The 23061-nt window shown below is 41.4% G+C and overlaps 1 protein-coding gene across 11 annotated transcripts in view; it reads right to left on the minus strand.

The window, feature by feature from the left end:
• Positions 1 to 23061, minus strand: part of STOX2 (storkhead box 2) — a 227520-nt gene that overhangs the window by 10269 nt on the left and 194190 nt on the right. For 10 of the 11 annotated variants that reach the window (XM_081268909.1, XM_081268918.1, XM_081268917.1 and 7 more), the window contains 2 exons: positions 10046 to 10198; positions 123 to 2388 (listed from right to left, as the gene is read on the minus strand). In XM_081268909.1, coding sequence (XP_081125035.1) covers positions 123 to 2388; positions 10046 to 10198 — 2419 coding nt within the window. Of the gene's footprint in view, positions 1 to 122; positions 2389 to 10045; positions 10199 to 22903; positions 22930 to 23061 lie in introns of those variants that run through there. The other variant, XM_081268914.1, reaches the window with a different exon arrangement.

The following is a 23061-nucleotide window of genomic DNA, read 5'->3' on the forward strand; positions in this document are numbered from 1 at the left end:
ACACACAACTCTTAGCCCTCATTCACAGAAGCGAGACTGTGAGATCAGAAACTTCTCAAGTTATCTGCATAAAGCCCCAGGCCCCAGTGGGTGGGTGTGTGTGTGTAGACCCCTCTCCCTACCGTGGGGAGTTGAATCCACTGTCCACGGTGATGCTGCTGCTGTCCATGCTGTCGAGCCGGGCTGAATGGGTGGCTCTCTGGTTGCTGCTGCTGTCGGATTCTTTTGGGGTGAGGAGGGTGAGGTTCTTCTCAAACTTCCTCTGCAAGTCTCTTTCCTTCTCCCTCTCAAGAAGCCACTGCATGGTGCCTACATCATCTCTATTTTTCTCCTCCTCAGCGTTTTTGTTTGCCCCTTCCTCAGAGTCGTCGTCATCGGAGACATTGTAATAGTCAAAAGAGGCTTCCTGGTTCCCTCCAGACTCCTGCTGACGCTGGGAAGCTGGCATGGCTTGTGCTGCCGAGGTCCCCAGGGACGGTTCCAGTTTCTCACATCGGCCTGGCAATGTGTCAGTAGGGGTCTTCGGGTGCGATTTGAGGAGGGACAGGCTTGACTTGTGATAGCTGTTTACAGACAAGGTGCTGTGAAGAGGCTTGAACAGTGTGTCTTTGCTGAATATCTCTTTCCTCTTGTCCAGGCTGCTGGGTTCTGCACCGTGGTGCTGGACCAGGCGTCCGTTGGCAATGCCTTCAGCCACTCCACCCGAAGCAGCAGGGCCCCCGCCTGACCCTTTTGGTGACTCCTCCTTGTGGCCGACAGGCTCCCTGGAGGAATGCGGGGCCTGCCTATCAGAGGGAGACAGCTTTTTCACGCCTTCTGCCAGGGTCAGAGTGGCATGGTCCTCCTTATTCTTCCCCAGAGGCGACGGTGCAGTAAGTACCGTCTCACTAGAAGTGTTGCACTGGAAATAGTCATCAGCAGCTGTTTTGGTTGGACAGGTGCTGAGTTCCCCGTAGGGTGGCAAACTCTCGGGTGGTTTGCCTGGCTCCAAGAGGCTACAAGCACTGGAAGGCTCCTTGCTGCCACCAACTATTTCTGGAATACATACCTCTTTATAGCTTGCGGATGAAAGGAGAGCCCTTTGGTGACCAACAGCCTGAGCAGGCCTTAAAGTACTGTCGTCGATGTAGGACTGGCTGGGGGTCTGGTCGTCTTGGCTACAGCCTTCAGCCAGGTCTTCGGGTGTGCCTAGAGAAGAAGCGCCCAGGGGGCCTTTGGAGTTATCCATGGATCTGGACCTCTCCTTGGCTTTGCTGGGTCTCTCATTCCTGGACCTTCGGTCCTGGGTATGGCTGTGGCTTCGGTGCACTTTGGAGTGCGAGCTTCCCCTGGAAGGTTCAGGAAAAGGCATCTCAGTTCTCCTTTTGGCCAATTCACCGGACACATCCCATTCTGGTGTCATGGGGAAATGGGACTCAATCATGTTCGTGTTACTGTGCATGATGAAGTTGTCACCTTTGTGTTCGATGATGAAGCAGCCCTCCCTGGGCGCCCTGGTCAGAGGGTCACAAAAGTCATACTCTCTTTCACCAGGAATGTCCAGATGCGAACCGTCGGAAGGGTCTCCTTTGGACACCCGCGTCTTGCTGTGTGACCGAGACTTCCCATGGGACTTTCGATGAGTCCTGCTCTTTTTACTTCTTCCGCTGTGGTGGGCAGAGGATCCTGCTTTACTCCTATGCGCTTTCTCTTCTTCAAGTTTCTTCATTAGTGCAGTGTGCCTCATGACATTTTCCACAGTCAAGTCCGGGTTTATCCGCCGAATGATCTCCATCTCCACTTCCCGAGGGATGGTAGTGGGCGTGTCTTCGTCGCGCAGGGGCCACTCCTCTGGAGGAAACTGGGCAGAAAAATTGGCCAGCTGTTTGGTCTTGTCTTTCTTAAAACTTAGCCGGAATAACTTGAGTCCGAACTTTTTGGACTGCTTTTCACTATCTTTAGGTTTCGAGAGAGTTTCTGTCTTATAAGAAAAATTTACAGTACTTTTGCTCTTTTCAGTGGGTGGCACCTGGCACAGAGAAGGAGGGCAGTAAGGGTCTTTGCAGTCCTTGGCAGATTTCCTCTGCAGAGTGGACGCGTGCATGCTGTGCATGTCTTCTCGGCAGCAGTGGCAAGAGTCGCAGTGGTTTCTGGGCAATGTCCTTTCCCTGACACAGCCTGAGGCAGAGGGCGTTATGGTTCCAGGTTGTGGAGAGGTACACTGAGACCTGTCAGGTATCCTCTCGTCCAAATGGTACCATTTACTGTTAGTTCTTATGAGGGAAGGAGTTATGAAGTAAGTCTGTGGGGTCACAATGAAATAGCCATCCGGAGTGGGATAGATCTTCCTCTCCCGTACCAGGGTGTTCAACGTGTGCCGCAGGATTTCTTGGCTTGGGGTTGGAACACCTAAAACCAAAAAGCAAACGAACAACACTTGTGAGAGTGAAGCGGGAACATGTTGCCGATTCCTGATTTTCAGAATCTTATTAGTAATGGCAAGCTTCCAAGTATCATCTCAGGGCGTGTAAGTGGGAACAAGACAAGGTTGACCATTAAGTTTAGTGTGCGTCTTAGTCTCCTCTGATAATGTCTATTGCTATTACTTCCTATGGACTGAGAAAATATAAAAGCTTGAAGAGGGCGGGGGATGTACCAGGGATTGGACCCAGGGGCACTTAACCACTAAGCCACATCCCCAGCCCTTTCTTTGTTTTTGTTTTTTTTAATTTTGTGACAGGGTCTCACTAAGTTGCTTAGGGCCTCACCAAACTGCTGAGGCTGGTTTTGAACTTGCAATCCTCCTGCCTCAGCTTCCCAAGTCGCTGGAATTACAGGCATGTGCCACCTTGCCCAGCTAGGTTGCAACTGTCAATACAAACCTTTACTGAACTCAATCATGAAAGTGAGAGGAAAATGAAAAGTTTTACATAATGTGATATCAACTTGCGGAAAAGTCATCTTCAGTAAAAGTAACTAGGGAAGAAAGGTTAAAATAGCTATCTTGGGCTGGGGATGTGGCTCAAGCGGTAGCGCGCTCGCCTGGCATGCGTGCGGCCCGGGTTCGATCCTCAGCACCACATACCAACAAAGATGTTGTGTCTGCCGAGAACTAAAAAATAATAAATATTAAAAAAAAATTCTCTCTCTCTCTCTCTCTCTCTCTCTCTCTCTCTCTAAAAAAAAAAATAGCTATCTTGATATGAAAAACAAATATAACATATATAGAGGCTACACATTAGAACTACTTCATATACTCCTTTTTTAAAATAAGTTTACTTAATTTTATGAGTTATATAAAAGGACAATTAGACTTGATCCCTATTTCTGATATGACCTCTAATTTTGCAATCATCAACACCTTCAATATTGACTGGTGCACTGGTCAAAGTCAGGTGAGAACATTCTCCTTTTAGTCATAAGTCAGCAGGTGGAGATATTTCTTCTAGTTTCTAACCAGTGGGCCTGAATAAACACACTCGTAAAAGAAAAGACTATCAGGTTGATCACTAAGTCCCAAACCCCCTGCTTTTCTAGAATAGAAACACTAGGAATAAAAATGATAGATGCTTCTTTGAATAATGACTAATAATGTTTTCAAGGGGTTTTGTGTGCATGTTTATGTCTTCTCCACCTTAAGAGGCAGAATCAAGAGTATAAATCCTTCAGAGAGTATAAATTCATCAGGCTATAGTCCATTTACTTTATTTCCTGGGTATTCTGCAGTCCTCATCACATAAAGGGTGATATACTTATAAAATTGATCTGAATGATATAATTTAGAAACAGGTCAGGTCGAATCATATGAATAACTGCCAATATTCAACCGTGTCTGACCCACAAAATGGCAATTTCACATTGTCAACCAAACATGGTTAAGGCGGTGTGATGTGGAGACTGAAAGCTTGGGTCCTGGGGCCAGACTACTGGATGGAAAGCCCAGCTCTATCACTGATAGCTGGTGTCAACGACTGACTCACGCACCTCACCCACTGTCATAGTTTGTGTCTGGAATGTCTCAAAGGCCCACGTGTTAAAGATTCAGTCTCCAGATTGGTGCTCTGGGAATGTCATAGAACCTTTAAGCTCTGGAGCCTAATGCGAAGTCTTTAGATCATTGGAAGTGTGGCCTTGAAGAGGACTGTGGGACTTCTGCCTCCTCTCTCTCCTTCTGATCATGAGGGGAGCAGTTTTACTCCATTAAGTGGTCCTGCCAAGGGCTGCCTCAGTACAGGGTGACAAGTAATGAGGTCAAATGATTATGGGCCGAAACCTCTAAACCTGTGCGCCAAAGGGAGCCCCTTCCAAGTCAGTCATCTCAGGTATTTGTTATAATAGGAAGTTGACTAACACCGCTACCCCAAATTCATGGGTTGAAATTCTAACTGTGGTAAACACGTCCTAAGATGACCTTTGTTTTTTTTGTAGATAGGATCTTTGCAACTGTATTCAAGTTCAAATAAGATCATCAGGATGGGCTGTAGTATATACTGATGTCCTTCTGAAACAGGGAAATGTAGACACAGAGACAATAATATAAAAGGAGAAAATAATATAAAGAGATACTGGTAGAAGTTGGCCATCCACAAGCCAAGGACAGATCCCTGAAACAGATTCTTTCCCCTTATACTTCAGAATGACCAACCAACCTGCTGACATCTTCATTTTGGATATCTGGCCTTCAACTCTAGGATGATAAACTTCTGTTAAGCAGCCCTAGAAAATCAGTGCAGTTGGTATCATTAGTGAAGCTGGCAACCTTACTTCTTGGAGTTTCTGTTTATTGTCATCAAAATGTGGATAATAATGGTACCTACACTCCTGGCGCTGTTAGTCTGAATTTGGTGCCTGTAGAACAGTGACTGACATATAGTGAATGCTCAACCAATACTACTTAGTATTGGTCTTAAACTTTTGGTCAGAATCCACGAAATCCCACATTACCTTCCAAGAATGTTGTGTAGCAACCTAGAATAGCTGGGTGACCTGAGAAGTTTAGGATCCTCCAATCCTTCCAAAACTATGAAGTAGGATATAAAAATATTAGAAATGGTCTGTAATTCTCAGAGTCTACAAAGTATGATATAACACACACATTTATGTCATCCTCCTTCCTCCTTAGAAGGCATCCTTAGTGACCAAGGTAAAAAAAGATAACACTGTTCATAGATAATGTACTGATTGACATAATTATTTAATTTTTGAGTTGCACAGTTTCCTTTTAATTTAATGTTTTACTCTTTTTATTTATTTTTCATATATAGGGCCTTGCCCATGTTAGGCAAGCACACTATTACTAAGCTGCATTCCCAGCCCTAATCTAATGCTTAACTTTTTGCGGGGTGAGGGAGGGATACCAGGGATCAAACCCAGGGGTACTAGAATCACTGAGCCATATCCCCAGCTCTATTTTGTATTTTATTAGAGTTGATTAGTGCTTAGATTTTGCTGAGGCTGGCTTTGAACTTGTGATCCTCCTGCCTCTGCCTTCCGAGCTACTGGGATAATGCATAACTTCTGACCAATGTACATTGGTTATTTTGTACAAATGATTTCAAGACTGATAAAATAAAAGTTGTTATTTAAAATTTTGTGGTACTTTCTATACAAAATATAAATGCATTTTAATTTTATTAGTGTATAACCTAAACCATACACATGCCATTTTTGAGAACCATCATAAAATGAAAACAACAACAACAAAAAAATGGTTACAGGTAACCATTTTTAAAAGAATTTCTACTCTCTACTATTAGGGCCTTCTAACAGATAACTGAAAGAAGACTTCATTCACCCAGAATGCTACTCCTGAGAGGAGAATACACAGTAGCCATACTGGAGTGTCAAGAATAGTGTAGTTATTGGCACCAGAAATTAAAAGAACAAACCCATGTTTAAAATTGACTGTATCTTCAATGGTCTGAGAACTCATGATTGACTAATTTACCATGACTGCTACTAAAGGAAAGCTGAGGTGTGATTCATAAGAACAGCTATTACTTTAAAACAAGAATTGAACTGTTATAGAATGGGCTGGTTTATGGCACAGGCCTTTTAAATAATGATCTTAGAAACCTCATGAAACTATAGAGAATCATGATTACAATGCAGTCATCTTTACTTACCGTTAAGAACAAGTTCTCTGGTTGTTCCAAAAGAGATAAGAAAGAATTCCATAGAGCATTTGCACCTCTGCTTTTTGTTTTGGATTTTCGGTTCATAAATCAAATCATGTTTACTTGGAAAGAAAAAGAAACCATAAACATTCTTTTCTCTCCATCCATTTTCTATACTTCTACCTTGAATTTTCAAAGATTTAACTGAAAATTGCTGATACCTATTATTATTATTTTATTATTAAGCCCTTGTATCATGACTAACATTTTCAATTGTCATAAAATCTTGAGTTCTACCAGGAATCTGTAGGGCTGACCTGGAGAGTGGTGGCGGTGAGGAACGTCTGTGTATTCCATTACTTTCGGATTCTACTCCATCATGACTTCAAATTTTGAGGGCTTAAAGAACAAGGATAAGCTTTACATATGAACAGAGCTGAAACCTGACTTATCTCATTTCCACACCTTTACATCTTCCAAAGCAAAAACATATATTTAAAAATGAACTTGAACCCCATAACCAGCCTGATAGTTCTAACTGCATTTTGTTCAAGGCCAGCTGTCCTCCCAGAAGGATTCAATTCGAACATAACAATTTAAACAATCATTCATTCTGCATGAATGGATGAGAAGGTCTTTAAAAATATAAGAAGTCGGGTGTGTTGGTGCACACCTGTACTCCAGCTACCTGGGAAAATGAGATAGGAGAATCACAAGTTTGAAGTTAGCCCCAGCAACTTAGCGAGACCCTGTCTCAAAATAAAAAATAAAAAGGGCTGGGGATGTTGATCAGTGTATAAGTGCCCCTGGGTTTAATCCCCCTTTCCCCACAAAATGTGAGAAGCAAGTATATATCCTTTTTAAACCTTTTAAGAAATATACTTGAATTCTGTAATGGAGACTGGTATATAAAAGTTGTTGAATTGGATTTCAAAAAATTCAACCTATATAAAAGGTGATAAGATTTTTTTTCAGTATATCATACATTCTTTACTAGAAGAACTTTCACTGAAAACTCTTTATAATATGGATTCCACAATAGGAACAAAGTCCCCAATTCTAGACTATTCTTTATACTTATTGACCATGTGCTAAATATGAGAATTCAAATATTTTTATATTTAATTAAACTTCATCTTCAAATAATAAGGCATTAAAAAATAAATACTCTTACCATTAAAAACAAAAAATATAAATATGATAGTAAGCACTGTCATTAAAAAACCATTTTTCAAGCAGAAAAAAAAAACTAACAATGTTGAGTTTTTGAAAGTGTTTTGTTCTGATGTCACTTAAGTGACAACAAAAGAAAGGCAAAAAAAATCAAAGGAGGGAAAGAAAAGAATGGAGGAAGGAGGTAAGAAAGAATAAAAAAGCAGGCAGGATACGATATCTCATTTTTTAATGAACTAGTTTAAAATTTGGAACTATTGCTGAACAAAATTTTAAATAATTGTCATTATGTCCTAAGCCTGGGGTTGTCAAACTTTTTCTGTAAAGATCCAGATAGTACATATGTTAGGTTTGGGGAGCTATATGATCTGTGTTCCAACTACTCAACTCTGACAGTGCAGTATGGGGAGCCAAAGCCAATACACTGTCCAGCAGGCATGGCTGAGTTCCAGTTAAGCTTTATTTACAGATACAGGTCGTGGGCTGCACTAGGCTTGCAGGCCATAGTTTGTAAACCCCTGTCCTAGACTCTAGTTTGAACGGTGTCCTTCCAAACTTCTGGAGCTGGTCAATAGTCACCAGTGTCACAGAGAAAGTTTAGTTAGCTCCTCTCAGTTCCTCTGAAGACCAAGGCCTTGGGATTTCTGTTCATCCACCATAAAGGTTAGCAAAGCACTTATTCTTTTAAGTACGGATAATCTATGGATTTCTCTATGAGGTACTTCAGCTTAGTGATACTGTTACCAGCTGCTTCCGGTGATGAGCATTTTACCATGACATGCTGACTCTGTGTTCTTTCTCTTTCTTTTCAGAAACGGGAAGTTGAGTAGCCAATTCTGAAAAATCTAAATGATCTCCCGTGAAGCTATATAAAAACACAAGGGTTTCAAAAGCTGCTGGGTTGTTTGATAACAAGTGGCTACCCAGGAATCAGGCAGAAAGAAGGGCCATCCTTCACAAAAGCACAGAATCTGCCAACAGCATCTGTCCCCTCTGAGACAGTGTGCCCTGGGATTTTGCTTATCTTACTACTGAAAGAAAAAGTTCTATCTGCAAGTTTACGAAAAGAAACGATCAGATAGTGAAGAAAATTCAGAGAAAATAAAATATTACAACATTTAAGATAATTTATAGGTTGCAAGGGTGGGTTCATATTAGAGTTTTTAAACATCACATATAATATCAAAATATATTACTCAGATAATCGAAATTGAGGGAAGAATCACTAAGAGAGAAATTTAAAGTTTCTCTCAGGAAACCCAGTATGGTCACGCAGATTACCATTTCGCTTAGAGTTGGCACTTCCAACCTTCCACCTGTGTGGGGTACACTTCCCCACACCTTTACTTTGGGAATGGTCAGGTTTGCTTCGGGGCATGCAATGCTAGCAGAGTGAGATCAAAGGGTTGAGGAACTCTTGTACCAAGGACCTGTGTTTTTGTGCTTCTGCCATCCCTACCAGCAAAGTGAGCCTCTGCTTGCCTCTTTTCTAAAAAGGATGGGGTACAGGTAGAGCATGACCACTCTTTTAGGCCTCAGCTGAATTAGCTGACCACTGGGGAACCCACAGATAAAGGAGATAAATAAGCAGTCATTGCTACAGGCCCCTAATGCTCTGTATCATTTGTTATCCAGCATTCTCATAGCTTATATTTACTAAGGTCTCTTCTAAGCAGAATGAACAATCTATCATCTATCAAGCATTCTTTTTTTTTTTTCCTTCTTAAGCCAGGCTCTTGCTAAGTTGCTGAGGCTGGTGGCTGGCTTTGAACTTGCAATCCTCCTGCCTCAGCCTCCTGAGTTGCTAGAATCACAGGTGTGCACCACCACAGAGAGCAATCATTCATTTTTAATATAATTTCTATTTCAACCTAGAAACAAATTCTGGTGGCCCCAAAATGTATTTTACTTGACGCATATGTTGCTGGGATATACACAATTTTTGTGTTTGTGTGTGTGTATGTATACTTGAACATACACACAAACACACAAATTGTAGCATTTAAGGAAATTTAGGGATTTCACATAAAATGAATTTCCAGTTCTTCTGAAAAATTAAATTTGTCTACTCTGGCAGGATTCTGTGCCTTGCAGGTGGAGTGGTAACAATTCATTGGAGCTGAGACATGGGCTGTGTTGAGATGAGGCATCCATTCTTTAGCTTATTACCATTCCTAACATCTTCTCGCCTCGGAAGCATCAAATGTGGTTCCTACAGCCCCTGGGTTATTGCCTTCATCTTTATAATATTTAGGAGAAAAGCAAATATTTGTATTTTTCTTTTAAAACGAAATCTTAACTAACTTACCAAATAATACTTTCTTAAAGCTCACCAAGCCATGACATGAACTTGTGAAATATGTTTACTCTGAATATTATTCTTTCCATAGTTTAATTACTTTGGATGAAAATTTGGGGTTGTTCTGAACTAGCCCTTTGAACACTCATGTTCACGGATTTAAGAAAGGTTGGATGACAAAGATTGCATAGAATTCTGGTCATTTTTGCCAGGTTCTTTATGGATTCTGATTTAATTTTCTTTTTGCTCAGTGCCAATTAAAGACTATCAGAGCTGAAGCGGTGAACTTATTTTTGATGTAACTCAGGTGCCTTGACTTTTAATGATAGAAGGAAGAAAGGCTTCTGGGTAGTTTTGGTGAAGTGCCCCCCCTCCCCTGCCCCATTATAGCTAAACGTGACAAGAATGATCCCTTTGAAGTCCAACAGCCACCAGCACACATGTCCATTTGGCAAGTGCTCTGTTTGTTTCTCATTACCTGGAAAACAAGTTGTCAGGTGTTCCATCAGTGCTTCTTGGGTAACAGGTTTTCTTGCCGAGTTCATTGCTGATATTGCCAAGCAGAGGATTTCCCCGAGTGGAATAAACTGAGATTGACTGATGGGAGACATACTGATTGGTGATACATCACCTGCAGAAAGACAATTTTCAAGTGAGCGGTTCATTAAAACACCCAGTCATTTGTCACACACACACCTTCACACATACATGCCTGCTCACGACTACCCTCTATCCCTTGGATTATGAATTATGAATACTATCAGCTCTGAATGCTGCAACTGGTTATGGCCACAGCCAATTCCACTCTGATGGGGGGACTTCCACACATGGTGGAAGCTCCTGAAGTATCAACAAATAAAACTTTCCTTTTAAGACCTGAGATCTCATTTGAATAGACAGAGTACAGAAAGTCTTGCAGCAGTGAGACTTTGAAGAATGATTTATGTTTTTATTAACTTGGAGCTGATTTATTTAATAACTGCCATTCCCATCTTCCCATGCATCCGTGGTAACTTGATGATTCATTCATTCAAATGCTGAGTGCCTTTATGGGTCACACATCTGTTGGGGCCTGGGAGCTGCAGATAGAAAGTGAGTAGGCTCCCTCCCCACAAACATCTCTGTCCTTGGTTTCTATTTAAGTGGAGGAGACAGACAGTAGGTCAAAGGTCACAATGCTAATTGACAGGGGCACAAGAGAAGACTGCTCAGAGCAGAGAGAGAAAGGTAGGACACCATGGCCTGGGAGTGAGATGAGGCTCAAAGGTAGGAAGTTGTGCCAGGGATGTAGCTCAATGGTAGAACACTTGCCTAGCATGTACAAGGCGCTGGGTTCAACCCCCAGCATTGCCAAAACAAAACAAAACAAAACAATAAAAACAAAACAGGAAGTAGTAAAGTTTATCTAAGGATGTACAATATGAATCCAGTACTAAGGAGTAGGAGGGTACCTGGAGCTGGGAGGTGGGGAGGCCTTGGTGCTGGTAGGAGCTATAAGCAGGTGTTTTCTGGGGAGCAGCAGACAAGGCAGACAGGGACATGAATAAAACCAAGAGGAGAGAGCGGAGCACTGGGGGCCTTCCTCCTATGAGGAATGGTGAGCCATAGGAGGAACTTAAGGAATGACAAAGGCAGATGGAACAGCAGAACGATGTGTGGGGGCCACACGGATGATGCCTGGAGAGAGCAAGACCGAGCAGATTACAATGCACTAGGAGACTGAGGCCTCCTGCATGCATATGACCCTCAAAAGAAGTAACGGGAGCAGGAGACGCTGAAGACCCTGTATCAAAGAGGCTACGGATGGCAACTCTTAAAAGAGGTGTCCACCTGCAATGCAAATATCCATTTTCATTTAAAAAATTTTTACACCATAGTGTGGTGATTGTCAAGGAATGCTCCAAGGATCCCCAGAATTTTCTGTGAGATTTCAGGGGGCAGGAGTGACCCCACCAAAGGAGGGAGTTAGGGGAGCAGGGGAGTCTGTTCCTGACACCTTAGTGCCACCTGGTTTATTCTTTGAGGTTCTCTAAGATGTCAATTAAAAAGAAGTCCTGTAGAAGGAAGGTGGCAGCTGGGAGGGCTGAGGCAGGAGGATCGTGAGTTCAAAGCCAGCCTCAGCAGAAATGAGGTGCTAAGCGACTCAGTGAGACTCTGTCTCTAAATAAAATACAAACTAGGGCTGGGGATGTGGCTTAATGGTTGAGTGCTCCTGATGAGTGTCCCTGAGTGTTCAGTCCCTGGTACCAAAAAAAAAAAAAAGATAAAGAAAGAAAGGAAGGTGAAAACTATCAGCAGAGCAGCATACATATCTATGAGTTCCTTATCTTATTTCACATATGTATTTACATGAGCTCTCCCTTTTTGCTTTTTAAGCATTATTTCTCATGTCACAAGCTACTGTGGCTGGCCAGAACTGAAAGCAGGGTGAGATGGTGGGTGCTTCATCTTCACTGTCACTTAAAGCTGTGCATAACCACAACCCCTTGCTTGTAGGAAGGTACAGTGGTCCTCTGGGAGAACCAGAACCCGCTCGGATGGACTAGAAGGAAAATGGTTTGATGCACAAAACCAGGTGGCAGAGTTGGAGATCACCATTTGTGGGGATATTCCAGCACGTGCATCAGACAGGGCAGTAGGACAGTGTCCAAGTTTGAGGCCTGAATCCCTGCCAAGCCCAGCTCCTTCCCCTTCCCTGAGTCACAGGAGGCTCCACCAGCTCTGTTGTGGCTCCACTCTCTGCAAGACGGATGTGAGAAGAGGAACAGTACATTGTTTCAATGGCCAAAGGAAGAAGAAATACCCAAATTCAGAAAAGGAGAAGGTCCACGAAGATAAAAATCAGCAGAAACCAGAACTGATGTAACTTAGAACTCACAGACTTCTGAGACGTAAGTGTGACAAAGAGAAGCCCTCTGCAAAAGTCCTACAGTATTTGGTGGGAGAACAGCAGATGGAAACTATCACATAGAATTTGGGGCTGTTACTGAGGATGTGAGCTTTGCTCAATGACTGGGAAAGCTCAATTCACACTGAAGATTCAAAAAATGACATTATCATGTGGGTCAGACCCAACTGAGTGGGCAGGTTTGCCACTGCCCAGAACCATGTATTTCAACCTTTTAAAAGAATTGGTGTGGCCTGGTGTGGTGGTGCACACCTGTAATCCCAGTGGCTCATGAGGCTGAGATAGGAGGATCTCGAGACCAAAGCCATCCTCAGCAATGGCGAGGACTAGAAAATAATTTCTTTTGATGGAGTATAAAAACAAGATCACATGGAGATATTTAAGCATCCAAATTCCATCTTTTTTCTATACCCTGTGATTGAAATAAGCAGGTTGAAAGATTTCCTGATTGTGTATGGGTTGCAAGAGGAAATTTCTCTTTAAAAAGAAAATGACGATTAGCAAAATTAACACGTTACATCATGCATGTCCTTGTACTTTTGGCTGAAAGTATTTACTTAGTTTCACTGCATCTTCTTGGTTAATTTCTTTTCATGTACTGCAGCCAACTATAAGAAGCAGCATGCTTTCAGTGTGTCAGGATCACATGTGCTCTGGAAAAGCTCAGCTTCATTATAATTATGAATATATGCAATAACTTTGAACTCAGGGTATAGAACGAAAATGGAATTTGGATGCTTATATATCTCCATGTCATCTTGTTTTTATACTCCATCATGAGAAATTATTTTCTACTCCCTTTCCATCCCCCACCTCCATCAGCAATCCTATCTCCTCTACATGCTAAATGCTAAATGCTGCTTGGACCTGTTCCCTCTATTCCATCTCCACTGGCACCTCAACTCCAAACTGGCTGGTGACAACGTCTCAATGATGCCCAGCCTTCCTTCCTGCTCCTGACACAGCCTTCTGCACAGAGCAGCCAGGGTCCTCTTGGGAAACATAAAACAGGCCACTTTCCTGCATATAACCTTCCAGTGACTGCCTACTGCCTGTGGAGGGAAATCAGAACTCCTCATTAGACCTGCAAGGGTCTGCGGGGTCTGCACCTGTTCATTTGGAACACCTGTCTGCACACCATCTCCCTTCCCATCCCATGCGCACATCTCCTCTCTTCTTTGAACTCAGGCAAAGCCTTTTTAATTTTTGTGCTCTTAGCCTGGGATGTTCCTCAGACAGACCTTGTCAGGATTGGCTCCTTCTTCTTTAGGTCTCAGGTGAAACATCATGTCCTCATGATGTTTTTGTAGTACGGGGGATTGAACCCAGGACCTTGCACATGCTAGGCAAGTACTCCATCATGCAACCACGTCTGCAGTTCTGGGACGCAGCCCTTTCTTGACCACTGTCTAAAACAGTTCCAACATGACTTGAGTTCACTGTGTCCCTTCTCTGAATGTGTGTGTGTGTGTATGCCTGTGTTTACTACTTTACCATCTGTCTCTCCCACTAGCATGTAAGCTCCATAACAAGGATATGATCGCCACATTTCCTGGTTCTGACAATAAAGCAGTACTGACACTGGACACCCAATACGGCTGTAGAATGAATGAATAACCATTTTATAACAGTATAATTCAAGGAATTTCTTGGGGGCATTTTAATGGCTAGTAGTTTTATTAATATTTTCTGCTAAATAATTTCAAAAGAGACCAAATATACTTAACCAGGCAATTTTTAAGACCCTCCCAGATTCATTTCATCAATAGTTCCCCAAACACAGTAGTTACCATAGAAAAACAAATGTCGAGTGAGATTTAGAACATGTATTAAAAATCCATATTAAAGACATCATAGGTATCTCTCGACATGTAACACATGCAAGTTTACCAAGATTTTCTGTGGATCTTATACAAACCTATTTAATGAACCAACTAGTCATCTTAAAATGTGCTAATAGAAAATTCTTCCAATAACTAGATCACTTTTATTTCTTCAAATAAGAGACTGTAAATACTGCTACAACAACTTTGGTCAGCATAATCTACGAAATTACCAATTTACAGCATTTTGCATGAATTATTAATTATAACTTACTGTCAATAATTCTTAGAATGGATTTTTCTAATGTTAGGATGAGTTCTGAACACACGCATAAAGCTAACTACAAGCTCATGGGTACTTTATAGGCTAATGAAGTCTTTCTAAACTGCTCTCATTCTGTGCTACTGCACTAAAAAAAATGGAGCAAATATGTTTTATTTTAGCTTTATTTTCTTACAAACATCCATGTAAGTACAGTCCTCGGGGGACATTTGCTAAATCTAGGATAATTCAGATAACACCAAACACAGTGCTTTGTACTAAGTAAGCATTCAATTAACACCAAACACAGTGCTTTGTACTAAGTAAGCATTCAATAAACTTCTAAGTGGACTTAAGAGTGTAGAAGGACATGAAAATACGACACTAGGAACTGAACTTTCATTTTTTTGTTTGTTTTTTTGGTACTGGGGATTGAACCCAGGAGTGCTTAACCACTGTGCTATGCCCCCATCTCCTTTTATGTTTTTATATGTATTTATTTGTTTGTTTATTTTTGATACCAGAGATTGAACTCAGGGTCAGTTAGCACTGAGCCACATGCCCAGCAACACTGAGTTGCTTAGGGCCTTACTAAGTTGCTGAAGCTGGCTTTGAACTCGAGATCCTCCTGCCTCAGCCTCCTGAGCCACTGGAATTACAGGCATGCACCACTCTGCCTGGCTATGTTTTTATTTAGAGACAGGGTCCCACTCGGTTGCTTGGGGACTTGCTAAACTGCTGAGATTGGCCTAGACCTTGCCTTTCTCCTGCCTGAGTCTCTAGAGCTGCTGGGATTATAGTCATGCGCCACGCCCAGCTAAATTTAGGTTTTAAGAGCATTTAATGTTTAAAACAGGTCACTGAAAATTTGGACACTGCTTTCCGGTAAAGTGCTTTGGCGGCTGATCTGCATGAGGAGCAAGATAATTATTGGGGTGGATCATGAGTGGAGTGAAAGATGGATCCCTCCACAAGAGGAAGGAGAGAGGGCATGCACAGCATGCAGCAGCATGCTGAGCCTGAGGAGCTGTGCGTGCTAGGGGCTCAGCTAGAGCAGGCTGATGGTAAGGTGCAAAGAAAAGCTGAGGCCAGATCTTGGCAGACCAGGAGGCTCAGATCTTATTTTTGATGATCATAGGACACCACCCATGTTTTGATATAGAGGAATCACATGACCTATTTGTTTTAGAAAATCCCTCTGGAGCAACTGTGGAGACCAAACTGGTGACAGCTACCTCTGTTCACACAACTGCCGACAAGGGCCTGAGACAACAAGTGGAAATCCTGCAGATGCCAACTTGCTCTGCCTCATTATCTACAGCTAGTCATTTCTACCTGGGGAAATATTATCTGGCGCATCCATTTTTACTACTTAAACCCCTACATCTATTTTCCCTTTGAGCATCTGGCCAGTTATTTTAGTTGGAATTTTTATTTTTTTTTTTAAATCTAGCACATAATTTATCCTTTCAAGAAATACCTGAATGGCTATTATGTATCAAATACTTGTAGGCACTCAAATTCCAAAATTATTCCTCTATCATCCAATATGTGGGTTTAGAAAAAGTACTGTATTCTATGAATGCTATTTTTGTCCTTTTCAGTCATGAATTCAGGTTCTCTGTACTCCCAACCTTTGCACTGGAGGGAGAATAACACAACTCTTAAGATGTGACTTCCATGGTAAATGTACATTCATTCCCTCTGGGATGAGATCCATCTTTCCAAAAGATACCTACTAAAAAAAGCAAAAAATCTATTTCATCTTGAAGTATTCATCTTCATGTAACTATGTAAAGAAAAGGAAAGCCATAATTTTCCCAAGTGAACTGCATCATAATAAATGACATTCTTGAAGGCACCCCAACATCCGTCTTCCCTCTTAGTCTTCTTTCAATAATCTGTGCTTTACCCTTGCCCCAAGTTTGCATTTAGTATTAATTATCTTGTTTTACTGTTTATTTTTAGGTACTGTTTTTCACGGTAAATGTTAATCTATACTCTGCACTTAACAGTTACCTCTGACTCTAATGAAGTTCATATACCAAAACAACCTGGTTACAAATATGATTCTGAAATGGTACTAAATTATAATTGAGAAATTCCCAATATAAGAAAGCATGCAAGAGATATGCTGATAAGAACCCAGAATCTTAAAAAAAAAAAATACAATTACCCACTCTGTGCCCGTTTCCTCATCTGTAAAATGAGGGTTTGGATGAAATTATTTCAAAGATTCCTTCAAACTCCAAAGTCCCATGATCCTGAATCAATGAAGCAGAATTCTGGCAGAAAATCATAATAAGGCACTTGTGTCCAGTTCTATTTCCGTGTTTTGGGGGAAAAACATTTTAATCTCATTTGAGCTGAAAATTTAAAAGAAATGGCTAACTATACTAGCTATTATTTTTTACCCTTATAATAAAGGCTTCTTTCTAATTCAAAATCTTATTCAGCTTTGTTCCTCAGGACAAACATGACTCTTTTGATCTCCATGCTACCAAAATTAACACTCAAGTAAAAATTATAGATTCTAATAAAATTACTGCATGGAGTTGATACTGTGACTCCTCATAAAAATGGTCACCCCAGTCTGTAAAGTGCATGGAGGCCACACGGACAATACAACTCTACTCCTTTCAACACACTATTCACAGAACCTACCGACTCGCCAAGTTTTACCTTAAATGCCCTTGAGCTTGGGGAAATCATAAGCTCTCTGAGGTTACAGTGAAGTGAACAGTTTCTCTGATGCACAGCATCAGACAAATCTTGTGTTTTACAATTTAATTCAATTTGTTAACCCCAATTTTATGTATAGATGCTGTCTGGTTCTTTTAACAGAAGGTCTACTACAATGTTTTTTAAAGAGCTGTTTGAAACGGACACGTTTTCCTTTCCTACACTCTCTCCAAAAGACCACAGCACCCTTGGTGTGGGGGGAGCATATGGCTCCCATTAGTTCCCTTGCTTCTGAGTTTCCTTTGAAACCAGATTACCGTACTTGACTTTCAAATGTTTGCATTTGAAATCTGAAAGGAAACTGGAATTGCACTAAAGGCACCTTTACCAGTTTACTGTAGGTCTGTTTTAAATGCCACTGATTTCAAAACCTTAAGGCTGGGTCTTCTTTTAAAATTTTTTTATTATTTATTTTTTAGTTTTCAGCGGACACAACATCTTTGTTGGTATGTGATGCTGAGGATCGAACCCGGGCTGCACGCATGCCAGGCGAGCGCACTACCGCTTGAGCCACATCCCCAGCCCAAGGCTGGGTCTTTATTGTAATAGTCAGTGGAAGGAGACTTAATATTTAAAAAAAAAAGTATTTTAGAATATTTAGAAATTCTAAACAGCTTTTCTAAGGTTTCCCAATCTTTATTTCAACAGGTGAAGGGCCTCTTAAAGAAAGTCCAATTTCTGAGTTATTAATTTGAATAAACTTTTAATTCAAAAGTGAACATATGCAGAAGGCTTCTAGTAATGATAATGAGGTTCATGATGTCCATTAAGAAACTTCTAGTAAGAGCTGAGTCAAGAATAGTAATTACTGTGACTTAGGGCACACACACACCAAAATGAGTCCATGTCCCTCGCCTCTGCTTATCAGCTGTCTGATGTGGAGATGGGCAGCTGGAGAAATGACAAATCAATCAGCTCACAGATGTACAGAGGGAACCGTCATCATCTCAGTCTACACACATTGTTCAGTCATGCCAGCCTTTGCTCCTATCACTGAAATTCGATTTCTGATGAATAACAGTCATTGAGTAAGAGGCAGACCAGTCAAGAGGGGTAGAGTGGCAGGGAGAGGGGGCAGTGGGGGAGAACTGCCCTGCTAGGGAGTTGCCCTCCCTAACCCCAGAGACGACTCCTGACATCTTATTGTGATCCATAACATCTCACCCTCTGGACCACTTGGCTCTTCACAATAGACTGCAGCTGCAAAGTTAGGAAGGAAATATGAGCCATCAGACCAATTACACGCTTTAGCACTAAACCTTTGCTAAGGCTTCATTCACATGATAGCCCAACAACTACTACAAAGGTGGTGTTTGTGAGGCACTGTGGACTAAACCCTAGCAGTGTTATTTACATAGCAGGCACTCAAATGTTTGTTGAATAAAAAGGTCCCACACATAAAGACAAGGCAAGGCAAGGCCCTGCTATCTGCCAGATGGTCTCAATACAAGCTGCTGCCCGGATCTCTAGTCCCTCATCCAGAATTACGTCAAAGCCATTTATCACCTGGGATAAAATCATGATGAAATACCAGTCCTAACTGACAACAGTTGGTGAGATCTCTCAGATGTCACACAGTTGTGTAATGAGCCTGGCTAACCAGAACTCCTAGGAAAGATGCCATTTTCCTTTCCTGTGTAGTAAGTGCCTTGTATAGAAAAGAATCTGAGCTGGGGGTGGTAGAGGATGCCTGTAATCCCAGCGGCTCTGGAGGCTGAGACGGGAGGACCTTGAGTTTAAGGTCCTCCTCTGCAATGGCAAGGTGCTAAGCAACTTAGCGAGACCCTGTCTCTAAATAAAATACAAAATAGGGATGGGGATGTGGCTCAGTGGTTGAGTGCCCCTGAGTTTAATCTCTGATTTCCCCCTCCCCACCTGAAAAAGAAAAGAATCTGAATTCCTATTTGGAGTCATTGTGTACTTCTCTTCCTTCTCCATGATACAGCAGAACCTACTCTACTCTGGAGACGTAGGACAGGCTCCAACTCCCACTGATGAGGTTTCCCAGCTATGATTCAGTAAAGCAGCCTGACTTCTCCAGGGTTATTCTTGGCCCCGCTCTTTATAAGTCAAAGTTTCTTTAACTGTTTCTCAACCTCTGTATTCTTTGCTTCATCAGTTTAGGTATCATGACTCTACTCTGAATGATTTCTGTAAAATATAAGTGTAATGGAACTAGGCCTAATTTCAATTCAAATGTGTACAGACCAACAGTTCCACAATTACAACAAAACTTGACTGAATCACTGCTCCAGACTCCCCCACCACAGAATACCCTACCTCTCGTTCCAACAGGCATAGAGGCAGTTATGAAAGAAACGTGTAAGAATTTAGAGGGATGAATGGAAGTAAAGCAGGTCAGAACAGACACATGGAGAAAACTTCCAACTCATTGTACCATTAAGCAGTGGTAAAGACCACGTACTTCATCATCAAAACATGAAATTCAGATCCCAGTTCTGCTCCTCACTGATTGCATGATTTTGGGCAAATTATTTAATTTTTGAACTTCCATTTCTTTTTCTGCAAAGTGTACATAGTGACGTTTATTGCAGAATCACTGATGGGATTAAATGGGGTAACGAATACTGAGTGCTGTACTGACCCTAAGACCCTAATAAATATTTAATAAATAGTAGTATTAAAAATATCTTCCCCAAGCCTATCTAATTTCAATCAACTTACTCTTTCACACTGTTTTGATTTTATACCAATAAGAAATTCATTTAATCCTAAAAAGAAGCCTCTGAAAGAAACAAAAACATCTTTTCCAATGCTGAGAGGGCAGTTTGATCTTTCTTATGCTCGTTTAAATGAGTTTAATCAGGTTGCTTTTCTCCTGTCTGGTAGCTGTGCGCACCTGCACTGAGTGAATGGAATAGTAGCTGAAAGGCAAGAAAAGTGAGGACACATTGAATTTCTAACTTTGGGATTTATCATGGGCTGGAAGAGAATGGTCTTAAGGCCAAAGGGAAAAACACACCTTGCACCGGGGGCTTTAGAGGAAGCAGCTGGGGAACAGTGTGTCATAGTAATAAGGCTGTCAGAGAAACCTTGGCCTGCTTCAAAATTTTGGCTGGGCCAATCCTTCACCTACAAAAGGGAAAGATGTCTCAGTGCTTAAGTAAGATCTCTTGGTGCAAAGATCAATGGCACCAGAAGTTAAATGGTTTCCCATGGGACCTGGGATGCTCATGGCCATTGCGGTGCTTTGCTCGTAGTAAAATGCCCTGTAGGCTAAGAAATAAAGTGACTTTCACCCACTTTCAGAGTTTTACATGCCCTCCCTTCCTTAGGGAAGGCTTGTCCAACAAAATCCAAGCAAACCATAATTAATGTCCATATTTAGAGCCTCACATTCCCATTTGCTCTTAATGATAACCGTCCTTTACAAGCAGTGTATGAGCAGCCTTCCCAGATGTGGATGTATCTCACAGTAAGAATAACCATGATTTCCAGAGAGACTTGCATAACTCTCAAGGTTTACCTTACCATTACTCTATCGTGTGAAGATTCTTTCTTTATTTTTTTTTAAATTGGCACATAGTATTTGTATATATCTGTGGAATACTGAGATGATAATTTGATATGTATATTTGTAATGTGTAATTATCAAATAAGGAAGTTAGCATTTTTGTTTCTTCAAACATTTATTGTTTCTGTATTTTGAAGAATTCTGAAATCTTCCAGTTATTCTGAAATATGTCATAAATTATGGAAGACAAAGGTTACTGCACAGTGCTAGAGAACACGGGCACTAATTCCTCCTATCTAACTGTAACTTGGTACCCACTGTCTAACCTCTCTCCATCCTTCTCCCCTACCCTTCACAGTCTCCAGGGACCAATGCTGCACTCTGGTCTTCTTTAAGACCCATATTTTTAGCTTCCTTAAATGAGTGAGAACATGTGATGCTTGGTTTTCTGTGCCTGGCTTATTCACTTAACAAGATCTCCTCCAGTTCCATCAAAATGAACAAAACAGACCATTCTAACTCCACAACAAATGAATACTTCTCATTTGCTGTCCCTCTGAATCAGGTATTTACTAAGTAGTTTCTACATATAGGAAATTGCAAGGAGATGCTAATTACAGAAGAAGACACAAATCTTGATCCCTACTTCCAGTGAATTTACAATCTAAGTAGAAAAACAAGATACAAAGACATGAAAATATAAGCAATTATAAAATATTCACATTAATGTTCCAAACATCCTTCAAAGAACTGTAACAAAAAGATACATGAATTACTAGCAAACTGATTTTATGGTGGGGGTTTAAAAGATTAAGAAATGACTATCTGTTGGGGGTAGTCTCTCCCACTGGGAGAGACTTCGAACTGAATTTTTAAGGATGAGTAGAATGGATGGGTGTAGAGTATTATGCAATTACATCCTCAACATACTACACTTGTGTTTTTCCTGACCGAGCATCCTTTCAAACAGACTTAACATCCCCAAGTTTGCCTTAAAGGTGCAATGTACTACGCACAGACGCATCCTTGACAAGGAAGAAAGGAAACATGCTTCCTTCTCTTTATTTATTTATTTATTTTTATTTTATTTATTTTTAAAATTTTTTTTTAAATTTTTTAGTTCTCAGCAGACACAACATCTTTGTTTGTATGTGGTGCTGAGGATCGAACACGGGCTGCACGCATGCCAGGCGAGCGAGCTACCGCTTGAGCCACATCCCCAGCCCACATGCTTCCTTTTCTTCCATGAAAGGCCGAGCTTCAGAGATGGATGGAAGGGTAAAAGGAAAAGAGAGGTGCAAGGGTCCTATCCAATATGGAGTTTGCACTATTTTAAGATATTCTAATTATCCTTACAATTATGCAAAGGATTCAACACTCTCAGAAATACCTTTCATACACACCAACACTAAAACTACACAGTGGATGAAGTGGGAAAACCATGTTTTCAGATGTGCCACGTTTCACTTTGGAAATGGAGCACGGAATGACACTTTTGAGGACCAACATTTACTGTTTTGCTATCAAAAAAAAAAAAAAAAAAAGCTTTGTGTAAAAAGCCCATGAATGTTGTAAGAAAACAGCTGTCATAATCGGAATCCTGAAGCAGACCATAGTGAAACATGTTCACTTCCTTAGTCATTCAGAGCAGCCCCAATACAATGTTAGTCTTGGAAACAGACCCTGAAGATATAAATCAGGATTTTACATGGATTTTAGTGCATTGCATGTAGGATCACAGGACAAATAACATGCAACATTTCAGGGACTACACATTAATTGAGAAAAAAAAAAACTTCAAATAGTATTTACTAGAATTCTCCCTCCGAGGAGTGTGAGAAAGAGACACAGCTGATGGAAACGTGAAGAAGTTTGTTTCCTATCTGCAAGTCCTACAGCTGTTGACTTTTCAGTTCTGGTATGACAATGACTCACACTGGTGAGCTCTCGTGCAGCGGGCAGCCTCCACAGAGGACTTGAGCTGTATGTAAGATTGAGGCTGCAGGAGGACTCCAACGGGAAGTCCACTTCTCAGGGTCCCGTTCACCCTCATCACAGGTGTGAGAGACATTTTACCATATTTCTTTGCACATAACAACTCTTGAACTAAAGCAGGGGGAACCTACCTGACCCGTTCTGGACTGGCTCCATCTCCCAGGTAGCTTTGATGCTAAAGCCTGGTGCAAGCTAGGGGGTTGCATCCAAGCGCAAGAAGGAGCCAGTAACAGAAACGGACGTTCTAGAGTCTGTAATAAGAAGAAAGAGTAAACTTCTGAGTAACAGT

Source organism: Spermophilus citellus (genome assembly GCF_964194105.1).
Source record: "Spermophilus citellus genome assembly, chromosome: 16".
Taxonomy (NCBI): Eukaryota; Metazoa; Chordata; class Mammalia; order Rodentia; family Sciuridae; genus Spermophilus; species Spermophilus citellus.